The sequence below is a fragment of the Lepisma saccharinum genome, chromosome 12 (assembly GCF_977018435.1).
Source record: "Lepisma saccharinum chromosome 12, izLepSacc3.1, whole genome shotgun sequence".
In the NCBI taxonomy this organism is placed as follows: domain Eukaryota; kingdom Metazoa; phylum Arthropoda; class Insecta; order Zygentoma; family Lepismatidae; genus Lepisma; species Lepisma saccharinum.
This window is the reverse complement of record NC_139240.1, coordinates 58,669,804-58,696,044: the sequence shown is the minus strand read 5'-3', so window position 1 is coordinate 58,696,044 and position 26,241 is coordinate 58,669,804. Positions and strand designations below refer to the sequence as shown.

Here is a 26,241-nt window from a genome sequence, read left to right as displayed (position 1 = left end):
AGACCTAATTGTGAGCGGTAGAGTGCTCGTAAAGGGAATGAGTGGAGGAAAAAAACACATTTTTCGGCCGATTTCCTTCAATTTTTTAACTTTTTTTTTCCAAATTTTTCTATTTTTTTCTAAATTTTTCACGGTTCCCGGGAAAAGGGTCGTTACTTCGAGAGGGTCGTTATACCCGGGGTCGTATAATCGAGAGTTGACTGTACATGTAATTGGAATGGAATACCTCACATATTTATATTAACCAATATCTTGAACTTTTAATTAGGGCTGAGCCGATACCACTTTGAACCAATACCGATGCCGATACTTGTACAGATTCCCACCGATTCCAATACTTGAAAATTGCAATAATTAAAAATTTGTCCAAAATATTGATCAATATTGATGTGTAAATAATATTCTGCAATTATATGCATCAAATTAAGAAGGAAATTTGTTTTAGAATATTCAAGAAATACATTAGAATATGAAAATAGATGTTATGTAATCACAAAATATAGTTTTTTGTGCAAAACTGTTGCACAATAAAGAGAAACTTCGACTCGCATAATTTTCCAGGATAATTCGACTCCGTGAAAGTGTCACACAGCATTTCTGCGGACTCCGTGAAAGACCAACATGTCTGAAAAGTATCAACAATCGATAGATGAATTACAACTGATACTTTCCGATACATCGGCATCAGCTCAGCCCTACTTTTAACGATTACAATTTTCAATCATTGGTATCACTTTTGAGAATGGCCAAATTCGGATCAAATTTTATCTGGATATCAGATAATTTTCTATCTGGATTTCAAATATTCGGATATCTGGATATCCAAATTATCCTGATATCTGAATTGTCCAGATTATCAGAAATCTCTAGATATCCAGACAGCTTTATCGTTTGTCCATTTTACAGGCTATCCACACATTCTTTCTTTTATACGTCACATTCCTATTTCACTGCATAGATATTCTACCAATCCTTCATCAAATCTGTACAATCCGGATATTCGGATTATCTGGATATCTGTTATCCAGATTTTGTAGTCATAGCTAATCACTGTAGGTATCAGTTAAAAGGGCTATCGCTAGAGGCATGCATATTTAGTTTTTGTCGAAAACACGAAATGTGAAATAACCCATTCTAATGTTAATTTTTCATGTTTCTGAAAGGTGTGAGGTGCATTTTACTACCCTGTTTGTCACGAATAATGCGAAATGAACTGCAAAAGGCGAAATAGACTCTCAAACACAAAATTTACAGTTTATATACAGACGCGACACTTTCTGAAGTCTGAGGTATCCTGAGTGTTATGCAATTCACGAAAAATTGATGAATTCTGCTGCAAACGTTTGAGAAGCAAAAATGGACCGAATTATACAAGAATAAACATAATATTCTGGTAATGATTTAATGTGTTGTTAGAAGGGATATGTTTATTTTGTTCAATAGTGCAGTTTTTAAATCAAACTTGAGATTATATTCACATTTTTAAAACCAAAATGTTATTTTATATGCTGGTTTTTCACTTTTGAATCCGAAATTGACTGTTTTTGTACCAAAATTTTGCTTTTTTTATTTACCAAAAATATGTGCCTCTAGGTATCGCCCCAGTCCTAGAGCACACAGTCATCTCTACAGCTTACGAAAAACAACACATGCTCCATTCTCAAAAAATGCTGTGTAAAGAAGCCAACTGCAGCACAATTAAGAGGGGCAAGCATACCTGGAACTTCCCCTACTTCACTAGGATAGGGCAAGTGACTAACCATGTGATCCAATTCAACAATAAGCATATTGGATTATTCAATTACATGCTAGAAATTCTTACCAAGGATGCTAAGACACAAACCTGTCTGTGCAGAGCAGAGCAGCAAGATCCAGGAATAGGTAATGCACTATACTGTGCTTCGTCTCCTGATTTATTCCTTCCAGAAGATACATCGACAGCAGCGCATGCAACGTTGGAGGAGGATACTGACCAGATCCTCCCTCTCTCTCCCACGTGCTGCTTAACTTTGGTCCACACTCTTTCATTAGTCCATCGATAAACAGAACTTCTGTTACATCCACCACTGAATTTAGGTTCCGCAGCTTTTCCCGCCTGGAAAAAAAAATTCTTTTTACAATTGGCATATTAACAAAAAATCGTTGTCATATTTTGGTCTCTTCTTAAATAAGAAAATACGGATGGACAATATTCCTACACGGTAGGGATGGGACCGATTAATCTGTACTCTATCGGTATCGGCCGATATAGGCATATCGGTGTATCAGTTTATTGGTAAAATTACCTATTATTTTACCGATCCGATATATATTGAGAAATACCTTATATATAAATATATTAATAACTTACGTTTTGCGAGTATCTATGTTGCTCCTGCCACTGCTCCCTTCTTCAGGCTGTTCATGTTTAGGTTATATATAATTCATAACCACGTCGACCTCTCCATAGGTACAGGATATGGGATTGGTAAAAGGTGTGTGGTCATTCCCAAGGAGCAGTTTCTAATCGGGGAAACAGCATGGTACTATGACGTGCAACTGTAATGGGTTTTAGATTTTTATTTCTTTAACCACACACCTTTTACCAATCCCATATCCTGTACTTATGGAAAGGTCGACGTGGTTATGAATTATATATAACCTACACGTGAACAGCCTGAAGAAGGGAGCAGTTGCATCCCGAAATGTCGCAGGAGCAACATAGATACTCTCAAAATGTAAGTTATTAATATATTATATTAAATTTGTGAGTAATTCACACAACTTTCATCATGAAATACCTTATAATTTAGTGCAAAATTCTGCCATTTTGTTGTAATTTTTATGGATAATTTCCATGCTCTTCTTTCTAAAAAGTAAATGTCTAAATATTTAGCTTCTCTTGCACTGCAGTCACCTCAAAACACACATTTATTAAGGAGATCAATGAACATTTCAGGTTCTTCAAGGACCATTTTTAATATTATATCGGATCGGTAGAATATCAGTTATCGGTATCGGTAAATTTTATATCAGTACTTTATCGGTATCAGCCAAAATTTCATATCGGCCCATCCCTAATACACGGAAATAAAAAAATGAACAATACCCATTTTATTTTAATCTAGTTTGCATAATGAAGGTGTCTGGGAAACATCAAACTATTGGCAAGGGAGAAATAGAAAAGAAATTGTTCCATATCTGAAAGTTTTTATAACAAATAGCAATTTTATATGGACACATTTATAATTCTATAACAAATTGTAGCTTGGTGCGTATTACTCACTATTAAATAAAATAAAATACACAACGTTAAATTCTATTAAGTTTAACACTACAGGGTGCTACTGCCACCTTCATCAGGTTTGTAAATATTTTCCTAAGCACTGAACATAGTACGTGTTAAAAAGTGTTGAAAACACTTAACACTATCCCTGACACATTTCTAATTACAAAACTCCACATATTAAAAATCCCGTAAAGACAAACCATCTATTCCGATTGAAACCACTTAAAAACGGGAACACATGAAATCGATAAAAACCCACGTCAGTTGCAAGACCAGCACTCACGTAAGTAGTGTTAACCTTAACTTAATACAATTAAACGTTGTTTATTTTATAATTCTAATGAGGAAACAACAATTCTGCTGTATTAAGAAAACAATACATAGATAACAAGAAAATAAATAAATAAATGAAATAAAAAAAGAAAGATGAGGTTGAAACAAAAACAAAACTTCTCAGCCACTTATTTTAAACTATTTGAAATTAAATTCTTAACTAACAAATGATCCAAAAGTCAAGAAGATAAAAACAAACATCTCAAATTAAAATGACGTTTTGCATGACATTAATGCATTTTTATGTTAAAACAAGGACTAACTGAGAACTATTTTCATCTTCCTGTCCTATACCTGTCTCTGTTAACCTCTTGTTTACCAAATATTTCAATCGAGATATTTACCTGCAACACCTCGGGTACCAAATATCTTGATCAAGATATTTCGACATGTTCGTAGTTTTTACGTCATAATGTCACTATTATTTATTGGAATTGCGATTTTCTTCTTTTATATTATTGTTAACACATACTCTGCACCGTAAAGACTCTTGCACGTCTTGTTCTTCCATAAAAAGGGGGGGAAATGGTGGGAAAATGGCGGCTTCCTTTGAAACTGAGTCAGTGGCGCATAGACATGTCGTTTGGGGGGTACAAGTCTTCCTATGATAATAGCGCAATTATTTTCTTGTTCTAGACATGCCAGCAATCATTTCCATGTGTACTTTGATAATGTCCTGTACTTTTTTGTCCAGGGGCGGAGGGAGAAAGGGGAATTTCTCTTCAGAAATTTTGGAATTTTCCAGTTCCTTCCCTCCCCCCACATCCATATATACACTCAATGTGCATAAATTGTATGTAGTCCGAATCTATGGTTCATTCCACGTACAACTGTACTTGATTCATCCCTCTATGGCAATTAGGCTCCAATATACAGGCGTTTCAAGGTAACTCTGCAATCCGAGGCTTGAGTCAGTGGTGCACAGACATGTCGTTTGGGTGGGGGGGCTACAAGTCATATTCTATTGCTCGTAGTGCAATTATTTTCTTGTTCCAGACATGCCTGAGATCATTTCCATGTGTATTTTGACAATGTCCTGTACTTCGTTGCCCAGGGGTGGAGGGGGGAAGGGGCATTTTTCTTTAGAAATTTTGGAATTTTCCAGTTTCTACTTCAACCTCAAACTCTGACTCTGTAACTAATAGTGACATACATATCTATACATAGCCAATGCCTTGAGTGAATATAATATTCACAAAGTACGTAATTAGTGGGGAGTGTGGTGGAACTAGAGATTTGTTTGTTGAATTCGTAGAGCACCGACATGAGAATTCCAGTCACAATCACTAAATTTTCAAGCAGTCAGCGGTTCTAGGCAGAAGAAAATTACACCTGCAAACTTCTCACCTCATCTGATATGATTTCACAAGATCAGAAACCGGATAAGGCATTCTGCAACCATCCAGCACTTCAGTGTCATCTTCCTCAAACTCCGGCAAGAGACCAGCGTTGTAAAACCAAATTACCACTTGCACAAATCCACACAGCAACTGTAAAACATGGCACCTCTGCCTAATGTCGGGTAGTTCTGCAATGAAGGAAAAAAGTTATATGTTAGGAAATTTGCTACACATTCTCACAGGAGCTATTTTGCATGATTTTGCATGTTTGAACTCTCTGCATGTACTATATAGAAATTTTAGCGAAAAATGCAGGCTTGACCTGTGTGTTGAACGGTAATGTAATTTACAACTCTATGCTGGGACAGATCATGTTGCTGTATTCCACAATTCCACACAGGTAAAACAGCAACTGTGAAAAATCAGGCAAAACCAGGTCTGGGTCAATAGCTCAGTTGGTAGAGTAATGGCAGGGTATGGCAGAAGCCCAGGTTCGAGTCCTGATCGAGCCTGCATTTTTTGCTAAATTTTCTACATAGTACATCTCCTATGCGTGCACCAAATCACACAAAAATTATGCATTATGCTCTAAACTCATAAAAGCATAATTGTGCACATTTTTTTTCCTTTTACAGCTTACCATGAGCATCAAATTATTATTATTATTATCCCTACTAATGATTTATTGAGATTTCCCCCCTGCGTAAGGAAATTAATACAATGGAACTTCACCTTACTTGGAATTCAAACCTAGTGGCACATTTTGTTAACTACTAGACCATAGAGACTATTATTTCTATCTTAGGATGGCCACTCTTGGACCATGAAAAAATTAGAGTATAATTCCCGATTTTCAAGTTAAACTTTCCAAACATTCAAGCGTGCAAGATGTTTTCTCTATTTCAACCTTACGTATTACCACCTCTTACCACCACACATACACACAAATATATTAATAGAGAGCGAAAGTCGATGACCTAAAAAATATACGTATATGACCTATAGAATGTCCTAAAAAATGGGGAAAAATGACATAAAAAATGCAAAAAATGACCATTACATATGTTAGTTTCAGGTTAAAAATTGAAATGAGGAAATTGAACAAAATGCAATCTTGCTTTCAAAAAAAAGAAAAAAAACGACGCAACAAAGACTGTCACCAGTTCAGCATTTCTTTTGCTCGTAAATTGCAATCCTGCAAGATATATTTTTTATTTTTATGGAGAATCTCGATGGCGTACTTTTTAAAAAGTAATTGTCTAAATATTCAACTTCTTTTGCACTTCAGTCACCTCGAAACACACATTTATTAAGGAGATCAATGAACATTTCAGGTTCTTCAAGGACCATTTCTAATTTTATATCTGATCGGTAGAATATCGGTTATCGGTATTGGTAAATTTTATATCGGTACTTCTATATTGCATTTTTTAGCATTTTTTGCCAATTTTCAGGTTTTAGGTCATTTTTCCACCAAGAATAGAATATTAGGTTTATTCTTGTACAAAATGGTCGAATTTTACTTCTCAAATATTATTATTTATCGGTACTTTATCGGTATCGGCCAAAATTTCATCAACTTCCGCTCCCTATATATTAGGGATGGGCCAATATGAAATTTTTACAGCAGAATTAATCAATTTTCACAGTGACAAAATATGACGAAACAATACACCAAATATTGCAAAAAAATGACTGAAAAATGCCAAAAATTGGGGAAAATGACCTAAAACCTGAAAATTGGCAAAAAATGCTAAAAAATGCAATATAGAATTACCTTTTTTGGGTTCTAGAGGAAGTGTAATATTGTGTATATTTAATGTTCATCGTGTCCAAGATGTCAGATAAAAAATGACATTTCATCAACTTCCGCTCCCTATATATTAAGGATGGGCCAATATGAAATTTTGGCTGATACCGATAAAGTACCGATATAAAATTGACCGATACCGATAACCGATATTCTACCGATCAGATATAAAATTAGAAATGGTCAAGAACCTGAAATGTTCATTGATCTCCTTAATAAATGTGTGTTTCGAGGTGACTGAATTGCAAAAGAAGTTGAATATTTAGACAATTACTTTTTAAAAAGTACGCCTTCGAGATTCTCCATAAAAATTACAACAAAATGACAGAATTTTGCACTAAATTATAAGATATTTATCGATATATCGGATCGGTAAAATAATCTGTAATTGTACCGATAAACCGATACACCGATATGCCTATATCAGCCAATACCGATAGAGTTCCGATTAATTGGTCCCATCCCTACTATATATTAACAATATAAGGGATGTGTGCGATTCCAATGTACCGAAAAATTATATTTCAATTAAAATATATAAGTTAATGTGCAGCGTTTATATTTGCAATTTCACATATTCAGACACGAAATACATCTACAAACACAAGTCACAAATGTTACGGGCTATACTAGTCTATGAAAATTTGTTAATTCTATACGAATTTCGAACTGAAATTTACCTACTCAACTTCCAAGATATCTTATCTTACACTAATCTTCCATCTGTCAGATAGATTGTTCTGCAAAATGCAAAGTAAACGGATTGAGAGAATTCTGTTTTATTTTCCACGAAGCTTTACTTTCCATGCTTGATACGAATAAAAGCTAAACTGTGACAAACTTGCCTTGGGGCATTTAAAAATATGTGTAAATTCAATGGAGTTTGGATTAATAAAAGTTGCAATTTATCACATCTATAGAGGAAAATTCATGCAGAATGCACACGTGATTCCCGGAGAAAATACTTCACGCATAATACCTGGAGAATAGTCACCCTGTATCATTCGATGCTCCTTCGCAGTAATAAACCCAATCATCACAAAAAATTACTTGTAAAGCATACCTTGTTGTTTCAAGTACTGGAACAATGTAGCAAGATGCTGTAGTTGATTCCCACAGTGCGCAAGGAGCTGGTACGAATTATTGTCAAGTTTTTGCCCAGAGAAGTCAAACAGAGGAACGCCTGCAAAAAAATATATGCTTAGACAAAATTATCATCAGCTTAACTGATTAAAGCCCTTCAAAAATAATACATTTGTACATATCCTTATTATATCACCAGCTCCCCTTAATGTTCACAGACAACTAGTTCCAGAAAAATCTTACACATATGTTCATTTAGTTTTTCTTGTATGTACGCATTGCTTGCATTATAGAATTATTTTCCTGTAGTATATGGTTATTACAAGCATAACAAAACAAGTTTTTCTTTGTGACGTTGTTATAACTGTATCTTTAGTCAAAATGAAAATAAATGTCTGATGAAAGGAGCGTGTGTTCTGAAACGTCAAAGAAAAACTGTTTTCTGATGCTTGTAATAACCGTAAACTACAGGAAAATAATATGTTCATTTGTTTTATATAATTCAAGTGCTTAACAGCCTTGATGTTAGTGATCTAAATGTACATATTTGCACTGATTCAGATATTTTGCAATGTATATAACAATACACTTAACTGGCAAATATGTTGTTACATCCGTCTCTGTTTGGGAGGGCAATTCTCATTCTCGTCTCAAGTCTCAGAATTAACAATGTATGCAAAGGCTTATCATTATAAATACAAAAAAAACTTTCTTATTATTTTTTTTTACTCCTCGTTTTAACGGTACGAGCCCTCGAAAACTGAATATTATCCTGCTTATATATGCAAACCAAACGGCAGATTAACAATTACCAGGAATGAACTGACGTTGTAATTATTATACACAAAATTCATGATTTATCTGAGGAAGTCGCATGTTCCAGGTTTGACTCGGCCTGGGCATGACTGTTACCTTGTGAGTGACATTTCATTGAACTGAAAATTGTTACATGGAAGGATTTTGCTCGAGATTTTGGGGATGCCTAGGGGGATGCTTCTATTGTTAATGTTAGTGTTGCTCACGAGACGAGACATTTTCCGTCTCGTCTCATAAAAGGACAAGTGAATGTTTTCGAAATGAGATGGGACAGAAGAAAAAGTTTGTCTAGTATCGTGGCAGGTTGGGGGATACTTAGATTGTGCTTGTTGGTGGTGGTGGTAGTGTGTGTGTGTGTTGGGGGGGGGGGGGGGGGTCATCCTGCACACAGACTTCGAATACTGCTTGTAGTCATTCATCTTCATTGTAGCGATTAGCCAAAAGTGGGAAGAAATGTGATGTTAGAGAAGATACATACTAAATGAACCATGCGTTCTAATCGTTGCGGAAAAGCAACGTAAAAGTAGGCTAAATACAAACATTTGCAATATATATATTAACTGAAGAAAACTGTCATTTACTTCAGGAAATTTAAAAACTCCCCGTACCTTTTTATACCGTATCACCTCTTATATTGGCGTGTAAACCAGAGTGTTCTAAACGTATTATCTTAAAATTTGCGAAGAAAATATTATGATGAAAATAACTGTAATTCCAGAAAAGGCATTCCTATAACATTAAGTTCTTGCCAGTCAGATGCAACCTATGTATTCGCAATGAACAAGGCTGTTCACGTGTTCAGCCATTGACTGTTACAAGTTTTGCTTTGTCACCCTAATGGGAAAACCCTCTACAGAGTGGCTGAATTATAGTAAATACTGCTATACTGACGTCAGAGGACCTCCTGTCTGTGGAGAGGATGTTTTCAAATCTGTGACGTAGGAGGTGAATTTCAGCGGTGTTTGAAGGCGTGTTTCTCGAGAACCAAAACAAATATCGCAGAGATACTTTGCTCATCTCATGTTTGTGTCATTATCTGTAAAATGATTGGATTTAAAACGTTTTTATGTCAAAGTGGAAATGTCCATTAGATAATTTGTCCTAGTATACATCAAATTTATTCAAACTGGTTCAAATTGCAATTCCACACACATTTAATTACATTAAATAAATAAATTTGGAGTAATCATACGAGGGTCACAATTTATATTTTGAGCCTTGGCAACACTGATTGAAGTTAGGCGCGATTTGACGTTTGCACGGAATCGTCTGGCATTATTGACCATAACGTACTTCAAATGTTTTGTCAATAGCTTCATTTGTGTTGTTTATGTTGCCTTGGAGATTGCGCGACAATAAAATGGAATTAACTCGTGAACATTTTCGTGCGATGATTTTTTACGATTTTCGACGTGGATTATCAAGACAAGAGTGCATCGATCAACTTACTTCCACATTTGGCGATAAAGCCCCATCCTTTGCCACTGTGAAACGCTGGTATAACAAATTTAATCGTGGCCGCCATTCGCTCACCGACGAGATTCGCGAAGGTCGTCCAAAATCAGTTGTTGTTCAAGAAAACATTGATGCTGTGCAAAACCTAATACTGCAAGATCGTCATGTGACATACTGTGAGATTGAGGCAACCATAGGCATTAGTTCCACCAGCATATATAAAATATTACATGATCATTTAGCTGTGAGAAAGGTATGTTCTCGTTGGATACCACACAATTTGACAAAAACTCAAAAAGACGCTCGCGTCAATTGGTGCAAACAAATGCTCAATAAATACAATCGTGGTGCTTCAAAAGACGTATATAAGATTGTAACAGGTGATGAATCATGGATATATGCATATGAGCTGGAACGTAAACAGCAGTCGACTGTATGGGTGTTTCAAGATGAACCCAATCCAACAAAAGTTGTTCGCGCTCGAAGCACATCGAAACAAATGGTCGCCAGAGGTCTTCTGTCAAATACGGAAAACAAACAAACGCCGTCGGATCATTCTTCATCAAGACAATGCCAGCTGTCACACATCTCGTCTAACAACCGACTTTATGAACAGTCAAAAAATCGAATTGATGGGTCATCCGCCGTACAGTCCTGATTTGGCACCCAATGACTTCTTCTTGTTCACGAATGTCAAGAATAAATTGCGTGGACTACGATTTTCGTCGGCAGAAGATGCCGTTGATGCGTTCAAAAACCATATTATGGAGGTGTCTCAAGAAGATTGGAAAAACTGCTTTGACAAATGGTTCGAACGAATGCAAAAGTGTATTGACCATAAAGGAGAATACTTCGAAAAACAATAAAGCAGTTTTCAATGCCGAATTCCTGTTTTTTCATTGTTAGGCTCAAAATATAAATAGTGACCCTCGTATGACCAAAACTTTTCTTTTGATTGTAAAAAGTGCAAGTCTGGCTTTAGCCTAAGCATCTCAAGTCTAAATATGACAATATATCAGCTCTATTGTCACACTACCTTCTCATAAATCTGTGAAATCAAGATTAAATTATGCTAGAATCTAAGACAAACTGGATACTGGAGAAAGCACACTCCACAAAGTGCCAATAAAGTTAGTTATTCATGCATTTCCAGCAATGTTATGTACAGTACCAAAAAAACAAAACATAGCTTACAAATTCTGTCAATGTGAGACTTGATGGCTGTAGCCTGTTGCCATGCCCAGTCCACCAGGGTTTGCAGAGTGCATCCCACTGCCCCTTGACTCCCACTGGCCCACACGGCTGCACACTTTACGAGGAATGACACGAGGTGATGCTGCAGGGCAATGGACAGGAGGAATTCACGCTGTTCCATCTGAAAAGAGGAGAAAAAATTACTTCAGCATGTGAACACTTGACAACTCATTTATAAAAGAGGACAGCCAGATGAATTTGAAATACTTAAATAGGCTGTCCTTTATCTATTTCTACAGTCCAATATTTCAGACCCATTTCCTGCTTCGTCAGGGAGTGGCAGAAATTAAAATATTAACACAAAGCATGGCACAACAGCCCACCAGGGTCTACCTACCGACTGCTGGCCTCACCTGAAGAGATGATCAAACCAGTTACAGGGTGACATCGTGATGCCCACCCAGTCGTCGTTATAGGTTACAATACTCATTTGTAGCTCCCCAATTTCCTCACGATGGTGAGTAGCGTATCAAGCTGCAGATGTGAATCGAACCTAGGACCCAGGCATCATAAATAAATAAGCTAATCATGTTATAAATAGGGTCCCGCTGAAGCATTGAAAAAGAGCTTCTTAAAAAGCTCATCGAGACAGCGTCCTTCAGCGGAGTTGGAAAAACTCCGCTGACATTGCATTAGAAAATGAAATCAGGAATCAACGTTCTTGCTCAGAATTGCCGTTGCCAAAGGACGCGGTCCAAGCAACCGTCGTAACGGCCGATAGTTCGAATTTCACATAAATAGGTCGCGTGAGAAAATATCTTCCTTAGTTGTCTTCAGTTTTCCGTAAGATGAAGTAGTTACAAAAGAACTTCGTTTCTAGTTGTTTTCAGTTCACGTTGAATCCGGTTATCGCGAGAGAGCTCCACAGGCATCATAAGTTTAGAAAAAGGAGCGAACGAACGATCGGGAAGTTAAAGTTATCGTTTAGAATATCGGTCTACGAAAGTACAGAGTTTGAAGCCCGGAGTTGCTCCCTCGTCCATTTTCTTACAGAGTAGGTAGGACCACATCGATCCAAGGACCAGCGGAGAAGAGATCGCTGTAGAACTTCAAGTAACGAACATTCCTTATGTCTTTCCTCCCCCATCCCACCTGCCTCTTCAGTCAAAGGTAGTGTTTTTTTAAATATATGTCCGTGTATTCTTATTTACAGGGCTAGTCCCCTTGCAGTTTGAGTGTCGACGTTGCTCTTCAGAGCTACCCCCTTTCTCTTACAACGTTCCTCTCGCTTAGCACGCGAGTGGCTAAAGGCTGTCATAGCCTATCTACGATCCCCCTTTTAGACTTTATACGGTAGCAAGCGGTACCATACACAGGCCAAAATCTCAGGAGAAAAGTTGTTACACTTCTACAAGCAGACTTGAACCTGTGTGCATCCTGTAGCTGGAACTCAAAGCGTAACACCTTAGACTCCATGGCCACGATGTTGGATGGAAATAAAACATTAAAAGAAAGTAGTTAAAAAAAAAAATAATTAAAAGGTGGGACTACAATCAGAGGAACATCCTGTACATGACTCAAATGTGGAGGGGAGGGGTAGAGTGGAGCAGGCTTCAACATGAGATGAACTGAAGAGATGGTGGGGAAGTTGCATGAAAGCTTCTGGCCAAAGGTTATCTTGTTTGTAGTCGATCTGTACATAAACTTCAGTAGTCTGGATGACCTGACAGTGGGGTCCTGTTTAAAACTATAAACGAAACTGCTTGGGCATTTTATTGTAATCCTCTCTTTCCTTGTATCCATCTTTTTAAACATTTTAAACCTGTTTAATTTTATCTGAACCCCACGACCAATACCAATGAAGGATTTGGAAATGGGCCCAAAATGAAGTAAAGAAGTAGTGAAAAGACAGCCATTGTTAGCACAAAAACTTTTTTGTGTTTTTCAAAATACCTCCAGTGATTATGTGAACATTCAAGATACATAGTGGCAACTAAATGCTGTATTACTAGTAGAATATTCAAATTCAGTTACAAATAAAGCAAAGTTAACTTATTAAGCCTCTTCTACACCTGACTAAAATATGAGGGAAATACTAGGAATGTTCAGGAAGTCTTGTATACTTTACACAGCACATTTTAAAGATGGAGTAAATAATTTTTCTTTGTTGATATGAATTTACCAGACACATATTTATGGAGATTTGCTGCTGTTCTCATTCTTAGCATACCAATCCCTTAACCTGATTGAAATTAATTGGAATAAATTTCAGTTTATTTTGCAAAAAAAACTGTGTCACTCAAGACATTCATTCCACTTACGTTTTACTTACTGTTTCTCATAATAGCTTACTAACTCTCTAGCCTTTTTAAACCCGAAGGTTTATGGCTGCAGCAACACAAGCCTTACATCCGTCCCTATCCTGGGCAAGATCAATCCAATCTTTTCCCATCCTTACCAATTTCCTTTAGATCCATCTCGTTATCCCTTCATCTTCGTCTTGGCCTTCCTACAGGCCTCTTACCATTAGGATTCCCAACAAGAATCCTGTAAATTCTTCTTTCCTCTCCCATTCGTGCCCACCTAAGTCTTCTTGATTTAATTATTCTAAAAATATCTGGAGAGGAATACAGATTGTGCAGTTCTAAATTACGTAACCTTCTCCCCGGTCTGTCTCCTCATCCCTTTTGAGGCCAAATATTTTTCTAAGGATTTTACTTTCTAATACTCTTAATTTATGTTCCTCTTTTAATATAAGCAACCAAGTTTCATGTCCATATAACACTACAGGCAAAATTGCTGTTTTCTAATGATCTTCCTGAAATTTTCACAATACTACAATGAACTGCATTCACTCACCACAGGCGTGTTCGAAGGATTAATAATTTCCATGTGCAAAGACTTCAATCCCACAGCTAAGCACTCGTGGAACAATGTGTTTGGATACAACAGAGCCTCTGCTCCCATCTGATGTAGGTCACGTAGAACTTTATGCTGGATCCCAGGATGAGCAACTTTTAATATTCCCTTCGTAAGCACACTCACAGATTCTGAAACAAACCAAAACAAAGTTCAATTTCCACATGCACTAATGCAACTTCCTTCCACAATATATGTAAGATTAAGATGTCAATACTCAAATATTTTGTATCTTAAAATTTCTATTTTTCTCCCCATATCCCCTCCTTTCATGAAATTGAGAAATGGGGTTACATCTACTCAAAGAGAGGTATTTTGTTGTGCTTCCCTGCAAATTTGGTTCATCCAGCGTCCATGGGGACAATGCTACAAGGAATTTTTGGGAACTTTTTTGTAAGATGGCAATACTGCTTTTCTTACATTGTTATTATCTTTTTCTTCCCATGAAATATCACAACTTCATACTACATGTTCCTTGTTCACTTTGGTCTATTCTGGTGGCCATCAGGGGGGTGCTAAATTCAAATCTTTGTGTTAATATTTGCAATGTTGGGAGGTAATATGTATAATTTCACCTCCACTAAGAGTCCTGTCATTCTGCAATAATAATAATAATAATAATATAACTGATTTCATCTTTCTACCACAATTAGTTCTTCTTTCTTTCTTTTCTGCTTTAACATCGCAGAAAGTTTGAAAAACGTGTTTATGAAAAGTTCCCGTCGCTACAGGCTAATATGTGATAGTGGCTCCCGCCATAGTATAGACTCAACTCTAATATCTTTTTCAGATACAGTGAAAATGCAGTTATGCGTTTCGCGATAGTACGTCTTTCTCGTTAGTACATTTTTTTTCTGGCGGTCCCTGCCAATTTCTATAAGGCTGCATACTATGATATTTCAGTTATAAGACTTTTTTTACTTATATGTTCAGGAATTATAGTCCCAAAAGGTAAAAGACTTGAGTTACACGTTTCTTAACTGTGCTTGTCCAAAATAATGCTGCTCTTGGAGTTCAAGATTTCCATGATGATAACATGTGCACCTGTTCCCAAGCAGGTTCTATATCAGCTGCAACTATGGGACAGGACTCTCCACTTGGAATTCTAATTTTGTCACTTGTATCGGATGGCAGGTGATGGGCAATGCAACCTTGAACCAGACTAGCCTATGCTAAATAATCCTGCTTTTTTCAGGTCTTGGAAAACGTATAAAGCGGGAAACAAGAGTTACGGTAAACAAAAGATCGAGATAAACGTCCTAATGTTCAACATGTTATTTTGCAGGGAATTGGCTGAACGGATTAAGCAGGTAAACTTGATTGCATCCCTTCCACCCGGCTGGTCCTTTCACAGTCTATTTCTCGTGATTTTGTAAATTTTCAATAACGATTTAGAACAGATTAGTGCAATATAGCAAACTTTGGTGTATATGCAGTACACCATTTCTTTCTTTCTGTGCTTAATTTTACCATTTTCATTATCTTTCAACAATATGTTTTTTTCCCTTCTGTCCCCATAAAACGTATAACTGATATTTCACCGTATTTGTTGCATCACGGCACATGACTTAAAACTTTTATGTAGTGAATAAGATAGACATGGAATAAAATATCTACACTTAAAACTTACCAAATGAAAGAGCCGTGGGGTAGAAGTGTTCCTCCAAGCTCACAACTGAGCTATACCGTGAAAGGCTGGATGGAACAACCCGAACGTCCAACAGTGAATTCTCTTTTGCTTGGCCTACTATCTGTTCCAAGGCATAGAACGCAAAGTAACAGGATGAACTGCTGTCCACTTGGTATGGCATTTGCTCCTTGTACCACTGATTCAAATCAAACAATGCCATCTTCATTGATCTGTGCTTGGATTCATGCTTCCCGCTCTCCCACACAAACATGCACAAGCTCCTCTGAGAATTTACTGGATCTGTAAGAAGAAAAACAGTAAGGGATGGTAAACATTATTCCATACAGATAAAACAGCAACAGCGAAAAATCAGCTGATACCAGGACTGGCTCGGTAGCGTAGCTATTAGAGCAATGCCAAACCGATAAAGTACTGATATAAAATTACCGGTACTGATACCCGAGAATCTACAGATCCAATATAAAATTCCAAAATTTTCCTTGAAGACCTCAATGGATCATTGACCTCCTTAATAAATGTGTTTTGAGGTGACTGTAGTGTTATAGAAGTTACATATTTACTGTATTTACGTGTGTATAATGTGCACCCTGGTTTTTTGATGGGGAAAAGTGACAAACAACTATATCTCGTATATAATGCTCAGTACAATCCAGTTTCAAGAAATGGCTTTCTTAGTAGTAGGTAGTAAAGCTGTTGCTATGCCGATCAAGAGTGAATGACATCATACCTATTCAATTAGTCACCTGTTGCAAATTGCAATGTGGAACAAGAGGAAAATATTCTCTTGTGTAAACAATAAGCCACCTCACCCATCTCTCTCCACTGTGTCTAGCATCCCAAATCTTTCACTCTTTAACCACCTTATTTATTCTGTAACAGTAGAAAGTGAGATCAAAATTAACTTATGGATTTGCAGTACTCAAGAAGTTATTTTCTAATATTTCTCGCTCAACAAATACCACTGATATGTATCCCATGTGAAGAGAGGTGAATTCCCGAATTCCAACACAACCGCACTGCTTTTCTTGGTGTTGCAGAGCTTATTTTAACCGCATTTCACATTAGTGTCACTATCTTGAATGGAATACTGTTGCCATATTCAGAAACTGCAGGATTTAAGCTTTACAACGATATATTATATGATAGGGGTTCCGTAAACATGAAAAATCAATGCAGGTGTCAGAAAATCATGGAATGACCCTGTACTGTTTCACGTTGGCTGTCCAAATTATTCCATGCATAATACGCACCACAGTTTCTGGGGGCAAAAATTTTGGAAAAAAGTGTGAATTATGCATGAATAAAAACGGTATACACTTTCTTTAGAGTATGGAGATTATCCATAAAAGTTACAACAAAATAGCAGAATTTTGCACTAAATTATGAGATATTTATAGATATATGATTGTTAAAATAATCTGTACTTTTACCGACAAACCGATACACCTATATCTGCAGATACCGATAGAGTACCTATAAATCTGTTCCATCACTATAGAATAATAAATACATGTAAGCGAATTACTAACTTTATCCGTGACTCTTACTTTTAACTAGAGATTGGACCGATTAATCGGTACTGTATCGGTATCTGATAATATAGGCATATCAGTGTATGGGTAAAATTACCTATTATTTTACCGATCCGATATATCAATAAATATCTGATAAATTAGTGCAAAATTTTGTTGTAATTTTTATGGATAATCTCCATGCTCTACTATCTAAAAAAGTAAATGTCTATACCGCGTTTGTTACAACCTGTCCCGGTTCCCGCACTAGCTGATCGCTGGCTTTTCTCTGTGCTGGGGAAAATCAAAGCCAGGCAGCCAATTAAAATCCGCAACGTTGCAACAGCATCTACGTAAGCGCCTGTCTTCTAGCTTCCATTCGCTCCTCGCTGCCCAGCAGACGATTTTTTCCTCGTTTCTCATTGGCACCGAAACTGTAGAGCTATCCCTAGCGTGGGAAACGGGACAGGTTCTAACAAACGCGGTATAAGTATGCAACTTCTTTTGCACTGTAGTCCTACAGTGTAGTCCACTGTAGACCATTTCTAATTTTATATCGGATCGATAGAATATCGGTTATTGGTATTAGTAAATTTTATATTGGTATTTTATCGGTATCGGCCAAAATTTCATATCAGCCGATCCCTACTTTTAACCATTAAAAGTAAGTCTTGCAGATATAGTTAGTAATTTGCCTGTGTGTATATATTATGAAATTTCTATGTAAAAATCTGGAATATTGTGAAAATCTCACACAGATACTATGCCATGTTTAATGACCATAATCTCCCATCTCAGTTGTTTTAACAAAATTTCTTCTTTGCATCATACTGTCATTCATCTTCATATCTGGTTATTAAAATGTGTATTTTTACACCAAACTTGTACAAAGTTAAAATTAAGATTCCATCAATATTTTCCAGGAACTTACACTGTTGTTTATGAACCGCATTAAACATAGTAGCCAGAAGTAGAGGGTGTTTAAAAAAAAGTAAACTCTGCACTCAAACCATGTTCATTTATCTTTTTAAAAAACACACTGTATGTAGAAGGAAGTCTTGACACTTTCCTTCCTTGAAAAGATTATCTCAGGCTATCGACCAGGTGAGTTGTGGAAAGATTCCAATTTTGAGAGCTAACATCACTTTTCTTCAGGGTAGACGTTCAACATGAACATCAGCCCAGTGTATGTATATTCATGTAGGGGAGGGGGGTTCCCAGTAGGGATGTGCCGAAGCCAATTACAGATGTATAAAAATCGACAGAAATTGACATATCGGCATCGGTAAAAATCCGATATTTAAACCGGTACAGATTATACTAGAGTTTTACCTTCTAATAAGTTTTATATTTTAGATTTGTAAGATTTATTGAAAATTAGGTTAGGATTCATCATTATTGTAGAGTTTTTGTAATAAAATTATTGCAAACTTTCATTAAGAGGATCAACCTAACTCATATTCGGAAATAAAACAGTACATTGCTGAACCAGGATCTGCTGTTGTATTGGAAATTCAAAAATGAGTATTCAAACCTGAAGCAAGTGCTGAGAAAATACTTAGGCATACCTGCTGCATCAGTATTCAGTGATCGAGTGTTCAGTTTTGCTGAACAGATTTGCGATAAGAGAAGAAGTAGGTTACTTCCAGAAGTGCTTCCAAATCTCGTGTTTCTGAAGTTGAATCTGGCAGCAGTAAATTTCCAACATTACGAACAGGAATTCATTTTGCATTTCAAAGAATTGCTTGCGTACTAATGTTAAATCTCTTGAGAATCCATGTTCTTCTTAAAAGTTCACATAACCACCTTTTGTAGATACAAATGTACATTTGCATCTCTTGAGAATATATAAGTACAGGGGATGGACAAAAATATGGAAACACCTGGTATAAAACAGGTAGCCATTTCAAACACGATTTGCATCTGAATGGTAGGTGGCGCTGTGGTCACTGGCACTTCCTGCGAGGTATACACCCTGGCCAACCTGACAGATGAGCCAGTTAGTTCAGCGACCGGTCCGTGTAGGTTATCGCGAATCATGTCTGAGCTGACAGAGTTTCAAAGAGGGCAAATTGTGGGTGCGCGTATGGTGGAAGATTCCGTGATGCAAGTAGCGGAAATATTTGGTGTTTCAAGAGGCACAGTCTCGAATATCATGACTGCCTACAAGACTTCCGAAAAAACTGCATCAGCGAATCACCAGCATGGACGTAAGTGTGTGTTGCGTGACAGAGAGAGACGCACATTGGGTAGGATTGTGAACAAGCAGATCACCATGGCTCCAAAAGTCACTGCTGAGCTGAATACAGTGCTTACAAACTCTGTTACCATCAAAACAGTTAGAAGAGAACTCCACAAGCAGGGTATTCATGGCAGATCTGCAATTCCCAAAAAACTAATGACTGTTGACCATGCTGCTAGATGGAGACAGTGGTGCAACGCCCATAAAAACTGGACAATGGAGCAGTGGAAGACTGTAATCTGGTCGGATGAGTCATCCTTTACATTGTTTCCAACTGCTGGCCGAGTGTACGTGTGGAGAATGCCAGCACAAACGTACGATGCAGACTGTCTGTTACCGAGAGTGAAGCATGGTGGTGGTTCAGTGATGATTTGGGCAGCCATCTCCTGGTATTCTGCCGGACCCATCATCACCCTGCATGGACATGTCACTGCCAGGGACTACGTAACCATTTTGAGTGACCAGCTGCATCCCATGGTGCAAACTTTCTTCCCGGATGGTGATGCCGTGTTTCAAGATGACAGAGCCCCTGTTAATACAGCTCACATCGTCCAGGACTGGTTTGATGAGCACGAAGATGAAGTGTCACATCTGCCATGGCCTCCACAATCACCAGACCTCAATATTATTGAGCCCCTGTGTTTGGTTTTGGAGACCAAGGTGCAAGCCCGCTACCCACCACCATCGTCTCTACAACAACTTGCAGCTGCTTTGGAAGAAGAATGGTAGAACATCCCTTTGACAACCATACGCGACCTGTATTTCTCCATTCCACGTCGACTGCAGGTCGTTCTGCATGCCAAAGGTGGTCCTACTCGATATTAATAAAGGTAATGTGCATTTCTGCAGATGTTTCCATATTTTTGTCCATCCCCTGTATATACATATGATATGCAAATGTACATAGCAAATTTATTTTTGTCATGCTGAAAATAACATCCCATTTCTGTTTAATATTCTTCTGTATCTGAATCGGTTCCAAAAATTATCGGCGAGTACATCGGCATTGGTAAATTTTCAGCTTCGTCACATCCCTAGTTCCTGGTGAAGATGGCGGACCAATTGGGTGTCGTGTCTGCTGCATACATGCTCCTGGTTGACTATGCTAGCCAAGCCGGGTCCAGTTTCAGCCGTGTGTCGGGATTAAGATTATCTTTTTTCCCATGGATGGCTATTGCTTCTTTGATGATGCGGTCTCAGTAGTTTGAAGATTTGGCTATAATTTCTGTATTGCTGAAATCTGGTCTATGTCCCTTGTAGATTGAATGTTCCGCTAGTCCCGACTTGCCAAGATGGAAATATAACTTTGGTGTTCTTTGCAGCGCTGTTCTATTGTCTTGCTCACCTACCCAATGTATGCTTTACCCCATTTACAGATAATATGGTCAACTACAGGTGTTTCTAAGTCCTAAATCGTCCTTGGGGTTGGGAAGTAGACTTCTTATCTTCGGCGGTGGTTTGTTAATGATTATATGTTGTTTTTCCTGACAATTTGGTTTATAATTACGGAGAGATTTCCGACATATAGTAGGATGGCTATCTTCTGGTCAACTTTGTCTGGGTTCCTTGGAGTGTCTGGATTTCATGGTGTGTCCATGTCCCCTGATATGTTCACATTCCTTAATGTGACCGGATTTCCTGATGTGCTGGATCAGAAGCCTACTACCCAACCCAAGGGACAATTTAGGACTTACAACACCTGGAGTTTACCGTATTAACTATAAATGGGGCAAAGCATACATTGGGCAGATGGGCAAGACAATAGAACAGCGCTGCAAAGAACACCTAAGTTACATTAAGAATTTCCATCCAGAAAAGTCGGGACTAGCAGAACATTCAATCAACAAAGGACAAAGACCAGATTTCAGCAACACAGTAATTATAGCCAAATCTTCAAACTGCTGGAACCCCATCATCAAAGAAGCAATAGATATTCATGGGGAAAATGAGAATCTTAATCGCGACACAGGGCTCGAACTCGACCTGACTTGGCTAGCATAGTCAACCAGCAGCCACGGCACACAATTGGTCTGCCACCTTCACAGGGAACCTCCCCTCCACGAATATACATACACTGGGCTGATGCTCAAGACTGAACGACTACCCTGAAGAAGAGTGTGTTATAAGCTCTCAAAATTGGAATCTTTCCACAATTCAGCTGGTCGATAGCCCGAGAATATTTTCAACACAATGTTTTCCTAAGATTGTTCACATGATTCACTCCAACTTTTCATCTGTAGAGAACATCAGATCTTGTTATTTGAACTAACCAGACACAAAATAAAGGTTTGTAGTGGACAAAGTGAAAGTGGACGGACGTGTTTAAATCTGCTCCGTGGAACCGCGTGCCTAGCGAAGAGATGGGTGTGTCGACCGAGACCTGGCGCTGCCGTATAGGAATGTACGTGGGAAAAGTGCCTTCGAAATGTCAAGCGACCGTGGGGTGCAGTTTTGGATTCAAGCAGTGTTTCTTTGCTTACGGACTAGTTGTGCTAGTGTTATTAGTGATTGGAGGCATGGAACCAAACCCTGGCCCAAGTGACGAAATGAAAGAAATCAAAGAAATGTTCCGTGATCTCAAAGCGTCTCACGAATCACTTGTTACCGAAGTTCGACAATTCAACGACGCACTTAGAACTCTGGTCGGTAGAGTGGATGTCCTCCAAAGTGACGTAGGTTCGCTTACAAAACGCGTAGAAGAACTGTCGGAGAACAATAGATGGCTTCAACAAAGGCTGGATGATCAGGAAGATAGAAGTCGTCGGGATAACCTAGTGTTTTACGGTGTCGATGAGGATTCCCCGGGAGAAGACTGGGCAGAATCCGAGTCCAAAGTACGTCGAATTATACAAGACAAGCTGAGCATAATTCTGCATGAGGATGACATTCAGCGAGCTCATAGGATAAACACGAACAGCACGCGAGGCCCACGCCCAATCGTTTGCCGCTTTTTACGGTACAAAAAAAAGGAAGAAATTCTCAGGTGCCGCAACAAACTAAAAGGTACAAAAATATATGTTGAACATGACTTTTGCTATTCCACTCGGAAGGAGCGCCAGGGACTCCTGGAACATATGCACAGTGCCCGGAATGCTGGTCATAGAGCCTACATTAGTTACCGCCACCTCGTTGTTGACAATGTCAAGTATTCCTTGAGTGATCTCCAACCTGACCCAGCCACCTTATCTGAGCCCCAAACTGTTGGCGCCAACCCGTCTCGAAGTGAAAGTGCAGTTCAACATCCCCCAGCCCCTATCCACCCTGGAAGTTCAGGAATGCAGTACGATCGGCGAAGCAAGTGGTCCCGCGGAAATGGCCTCCGGCCTCTCTGAAGATGTCGACGTAGCCACGCCCATCGCAACCTGACAGGTAAGAATGACATCCCCTCAGGACCCACTGGTGTATTAGTGAAAACAGCTGACAATCTCGAACCTAGCGGAACGAGTACAAACGCAACTAGTGCACACTCCGTTTCTGATAACTCGCCAGAGAATGTACATTCAGTCAAAACCGTTCACGAGAATCAAACAAATCGAGTCCCCATGAGCATTATTTATCAAAACCTAAGAGGTATACGCACGAAAACGAATCAGTTTCTTCTCAGCATTTTGGCGAATAACTACGACGTGGTCTTGTGCGCTGAAACTTGGCTCAACACTTCAATATCCAACTCGGAAATATTTTCAGAACAATACAGTGTTTTTAGATCGGACCGCAACCCACGAGAAAATGGGAAAACCCTAGGAGGTGGTGTTCTTATTGGTGTAAAGAAAGAACATTGCCCTGAACTGGTGGATTTACCGTTAACTGAACAAACCATAGACTGTGTAATTATAAAATTAAAACCGGAACATGCACATGCCATCTATATTTCTGTAATATACATCCAGCCGTCATCACCCCTACCGGTATATGAAACTTTGTTCTCCCACATAACCGCACATTGTCCTCTAGGGGCCCCATTGCTCATCGCTGGTGACTTTAACATCCCTGACATAACTCATCCTACTAACGACCTCCTCACGTTAGGTTCCCACTGTCGTGAATTGAAGTACTTTATTGATTTTAATGATCTCAAAAACTTAAATACTATACAAAATGCCAACGGTAAAACCCTAGATTTAGTCCTAACAAACATAGATAACGTAACGATACTACGGCAGGATGCACTGGTGCCGGAAGATACTCACCACCCTCCCCTAGGAATAAATGTACCACGCCCCAAACCTAAGCGTAAAACTTCAAAGTCGAGTATTAAGCAATACAATTTTAAGAAAGCTGATTTCGTCAGTATGTTTCACAAATTTAAATCGGCTAACTGGGAACAATTACATAAATACAAAGATATCGATCTTGCAGTGGACAAATTTTATGAAATAATTAAGTGTATATTTGATGAATGCGTCCCATTCTCCCGCTCAACTTATTCTAATCAGTACCCATGTTGGTTCACGCTAGATATTATAAAAGGTATAAAGATCAAGTCGCACCATCATAAAAAATGGAAACAAAAACAAGGGAATGTAGGGTATCATGAAGCTAACTTTAAAGCCCTAAGAACGAAATTAAAAGCGGAAATAAACAAAGCTTACCAAAACTACCTTAACAGCTGCGAAGCTAATCTGACTCGCGACCCAAATCTATTTTGGTCTTTAGTTAAGAATCAAAGGAAGAATCCACCAGCCCAACCAACCAAACTCAATGGTGAACCTATCGATAACAATAACATCCAGAATGTTTATGCTACATATTTCGAATCTGTCTTTTCCGCGGAACCGTCCTCTTACGAAACCACACGTACGAACGTGCTCCCGACATCCCAACTTAGTCTCTTAAGCATCCCAGAAATCTCCCTAAAAGAAATCGAAAAAACCATCAAGAAACTCAAACCAAAAAGAGCAGCTGGACCGGACCTAATCCCCCCCTACGTTATTAAAGGTTGCTCAGAGGCGCTCAAGTTCCCTCTCCACACCCTCTTTAATTTAATCTTGAAAACAGAAAAATTCCCCGCAAGTTGGAAAACGACGGAGATTTGTCCAATCCCCAAAGCAGCAGATAAGACAGACATAAGTAACTACAGACCAATCGCGAAACTGTCAGCTCCAGCTAAACTCTTTGAGCAAATAATTTATAATCATATTTACTCTCATGTCAAACCTATCCTTTCTCCACACCAGCATGGATTTGTACAAAACCATTCAACTGTGACTAATCTCGTCGAATTAACAAATTACGTTGTGTCAACTATTGACGATAAAGGACAGGTCGATGTAATATACACGGACTTTTCAAAGGCCTTCGACACTGTACACCACGATACTTTAATTCAGAAACTAGCTTACATCTGCCTCTCCCCGCAACTTATAAAACTACTTGCTTCATATTTACAGAATAGACGACAATATGTCATGCACCAAGGACTAAGGTCCTCCTATTACGTAGCCAGCTCCGGTGTCCCCCAAGGTTCGAACCTAGGCACCCTGCTGTACTTGATTTTCATTAACGATTTACCAGATGCACTAAAAAACTCCGAAAAATTAATCTTTGCTGACGATGTCAAAATTTTCAAACAAATTAAAAGTGATCACGACTGTACGAAATTACAAGACGAACTTAACGAAGTACTTGATTGGTGCAAGAACAACAAGGTTAATCTCAATCTCAAGAAATGCAAAGTAGTGTCATTCACACGTAACAAACATCCCATCCAATATTCATATAACATTTCCGACGTAGAATCCTAAGAGAGAATACTGTAACTGATCTTGGAGTCACATTTGACAAAGTTTTAAATTTCCAGACACACACTGCGCGCATCCTCAGTGAAGCGCACAGGAACCTAGGATTTGTGATGAGAATGTGTAGCCAGTTTAAGAAAAAAGAAACCTTTTTGCTACTATACTATACGTTTGTCAGATCAAAACTTGAATATGCCTCAGTCGTTTGGGACCCGTTATTTATAAAGGAAATCGAAAAAATAGAAAAACTGCAAAATAAATTCTTAAGGTATTTAGTATATAAATTAGATGGCATTTATCCAAAATTCACTTCGGGTGACATCTTACGCAACATGCTGAGTGTCCCGTCCCTTGAAAAAAGAAGACAGATGCACCAGTTAACATTCTTTTCGAAACTTGTCAATGGAAAAACAGACTCCTCCGCACTTCTCGCAAAGATAAACTTTTACGTTCGATGCTCAAAATTAAGACCCAGAAATGACCTCTTTAAAATTTCACGCGGTAGAACCAGGATGGCTGAAATGGATCCCATGAGGAGGATGTGCGCGTTGTACAATATAGTCTCCAACAATACCCCTGACATTGATCTATTTAGACCTAAAAGCAAACTTATTATGTGAACCCTGTATATAATAGCATTGTAACCAAATATGTTGTATACTTTATGATATACCACCCTTGTATTATATATTGTTGTTATGTAATGATTATTCTGTTCCGTCTTATACATAGTTATTTTCTACTTGTCTTTGTTGTTTTCTCTTACCAATTTTTAATTACTTGTTTTGTCAATATGTATGTAAACTGAACTCAGTTAACCTCAAAGCACTGTAACTGGGCATTTGCCTGTAGTGTTTAATAAATAAATAAAATAAATAAAT

General features: G+C 38.2%; 1 protein-coding gene across 1 annotated transcript in view; it reads right to left on the bottom strand.

Annotated features, from left to right (window-relative positions):
* Positions 1-26,241, bottom strand: part of Elys (AT hook containing transcription factor 1 homolog) — a 119,884-nt gene that overhangs the window by 65,711 nt on the left and 27,932 nt on the right. Inside the window, exons 9-14 of the mRNA XM_083132450.1 lie at positions 15,849-16,148; positions 14,159-14,349; positions 11,300-11,480; positions 7,815-7,934; positions 4,949-5,129; positions 1,844-2,095 (exon numbers count right to left, since the gene is read on the bottom strand). Coding sequence (XP_082988576.1) covers positions 1,844-2,095; positions 4,949-5,129; positions 7,815-7,934; positions 11,300-11,480; positions 14,159-14,349; positions 15,849-16,148 — 1,225 coding nt within the window. The remainder of the gene's footprint in view (positions 1-1,843; positions 2,096-4,948; positions 5,130-7,814; positions 7,935-11,299; positions 11,481-14,158; positions 14,350-15,848; positions 16,149-26,241) is intronic.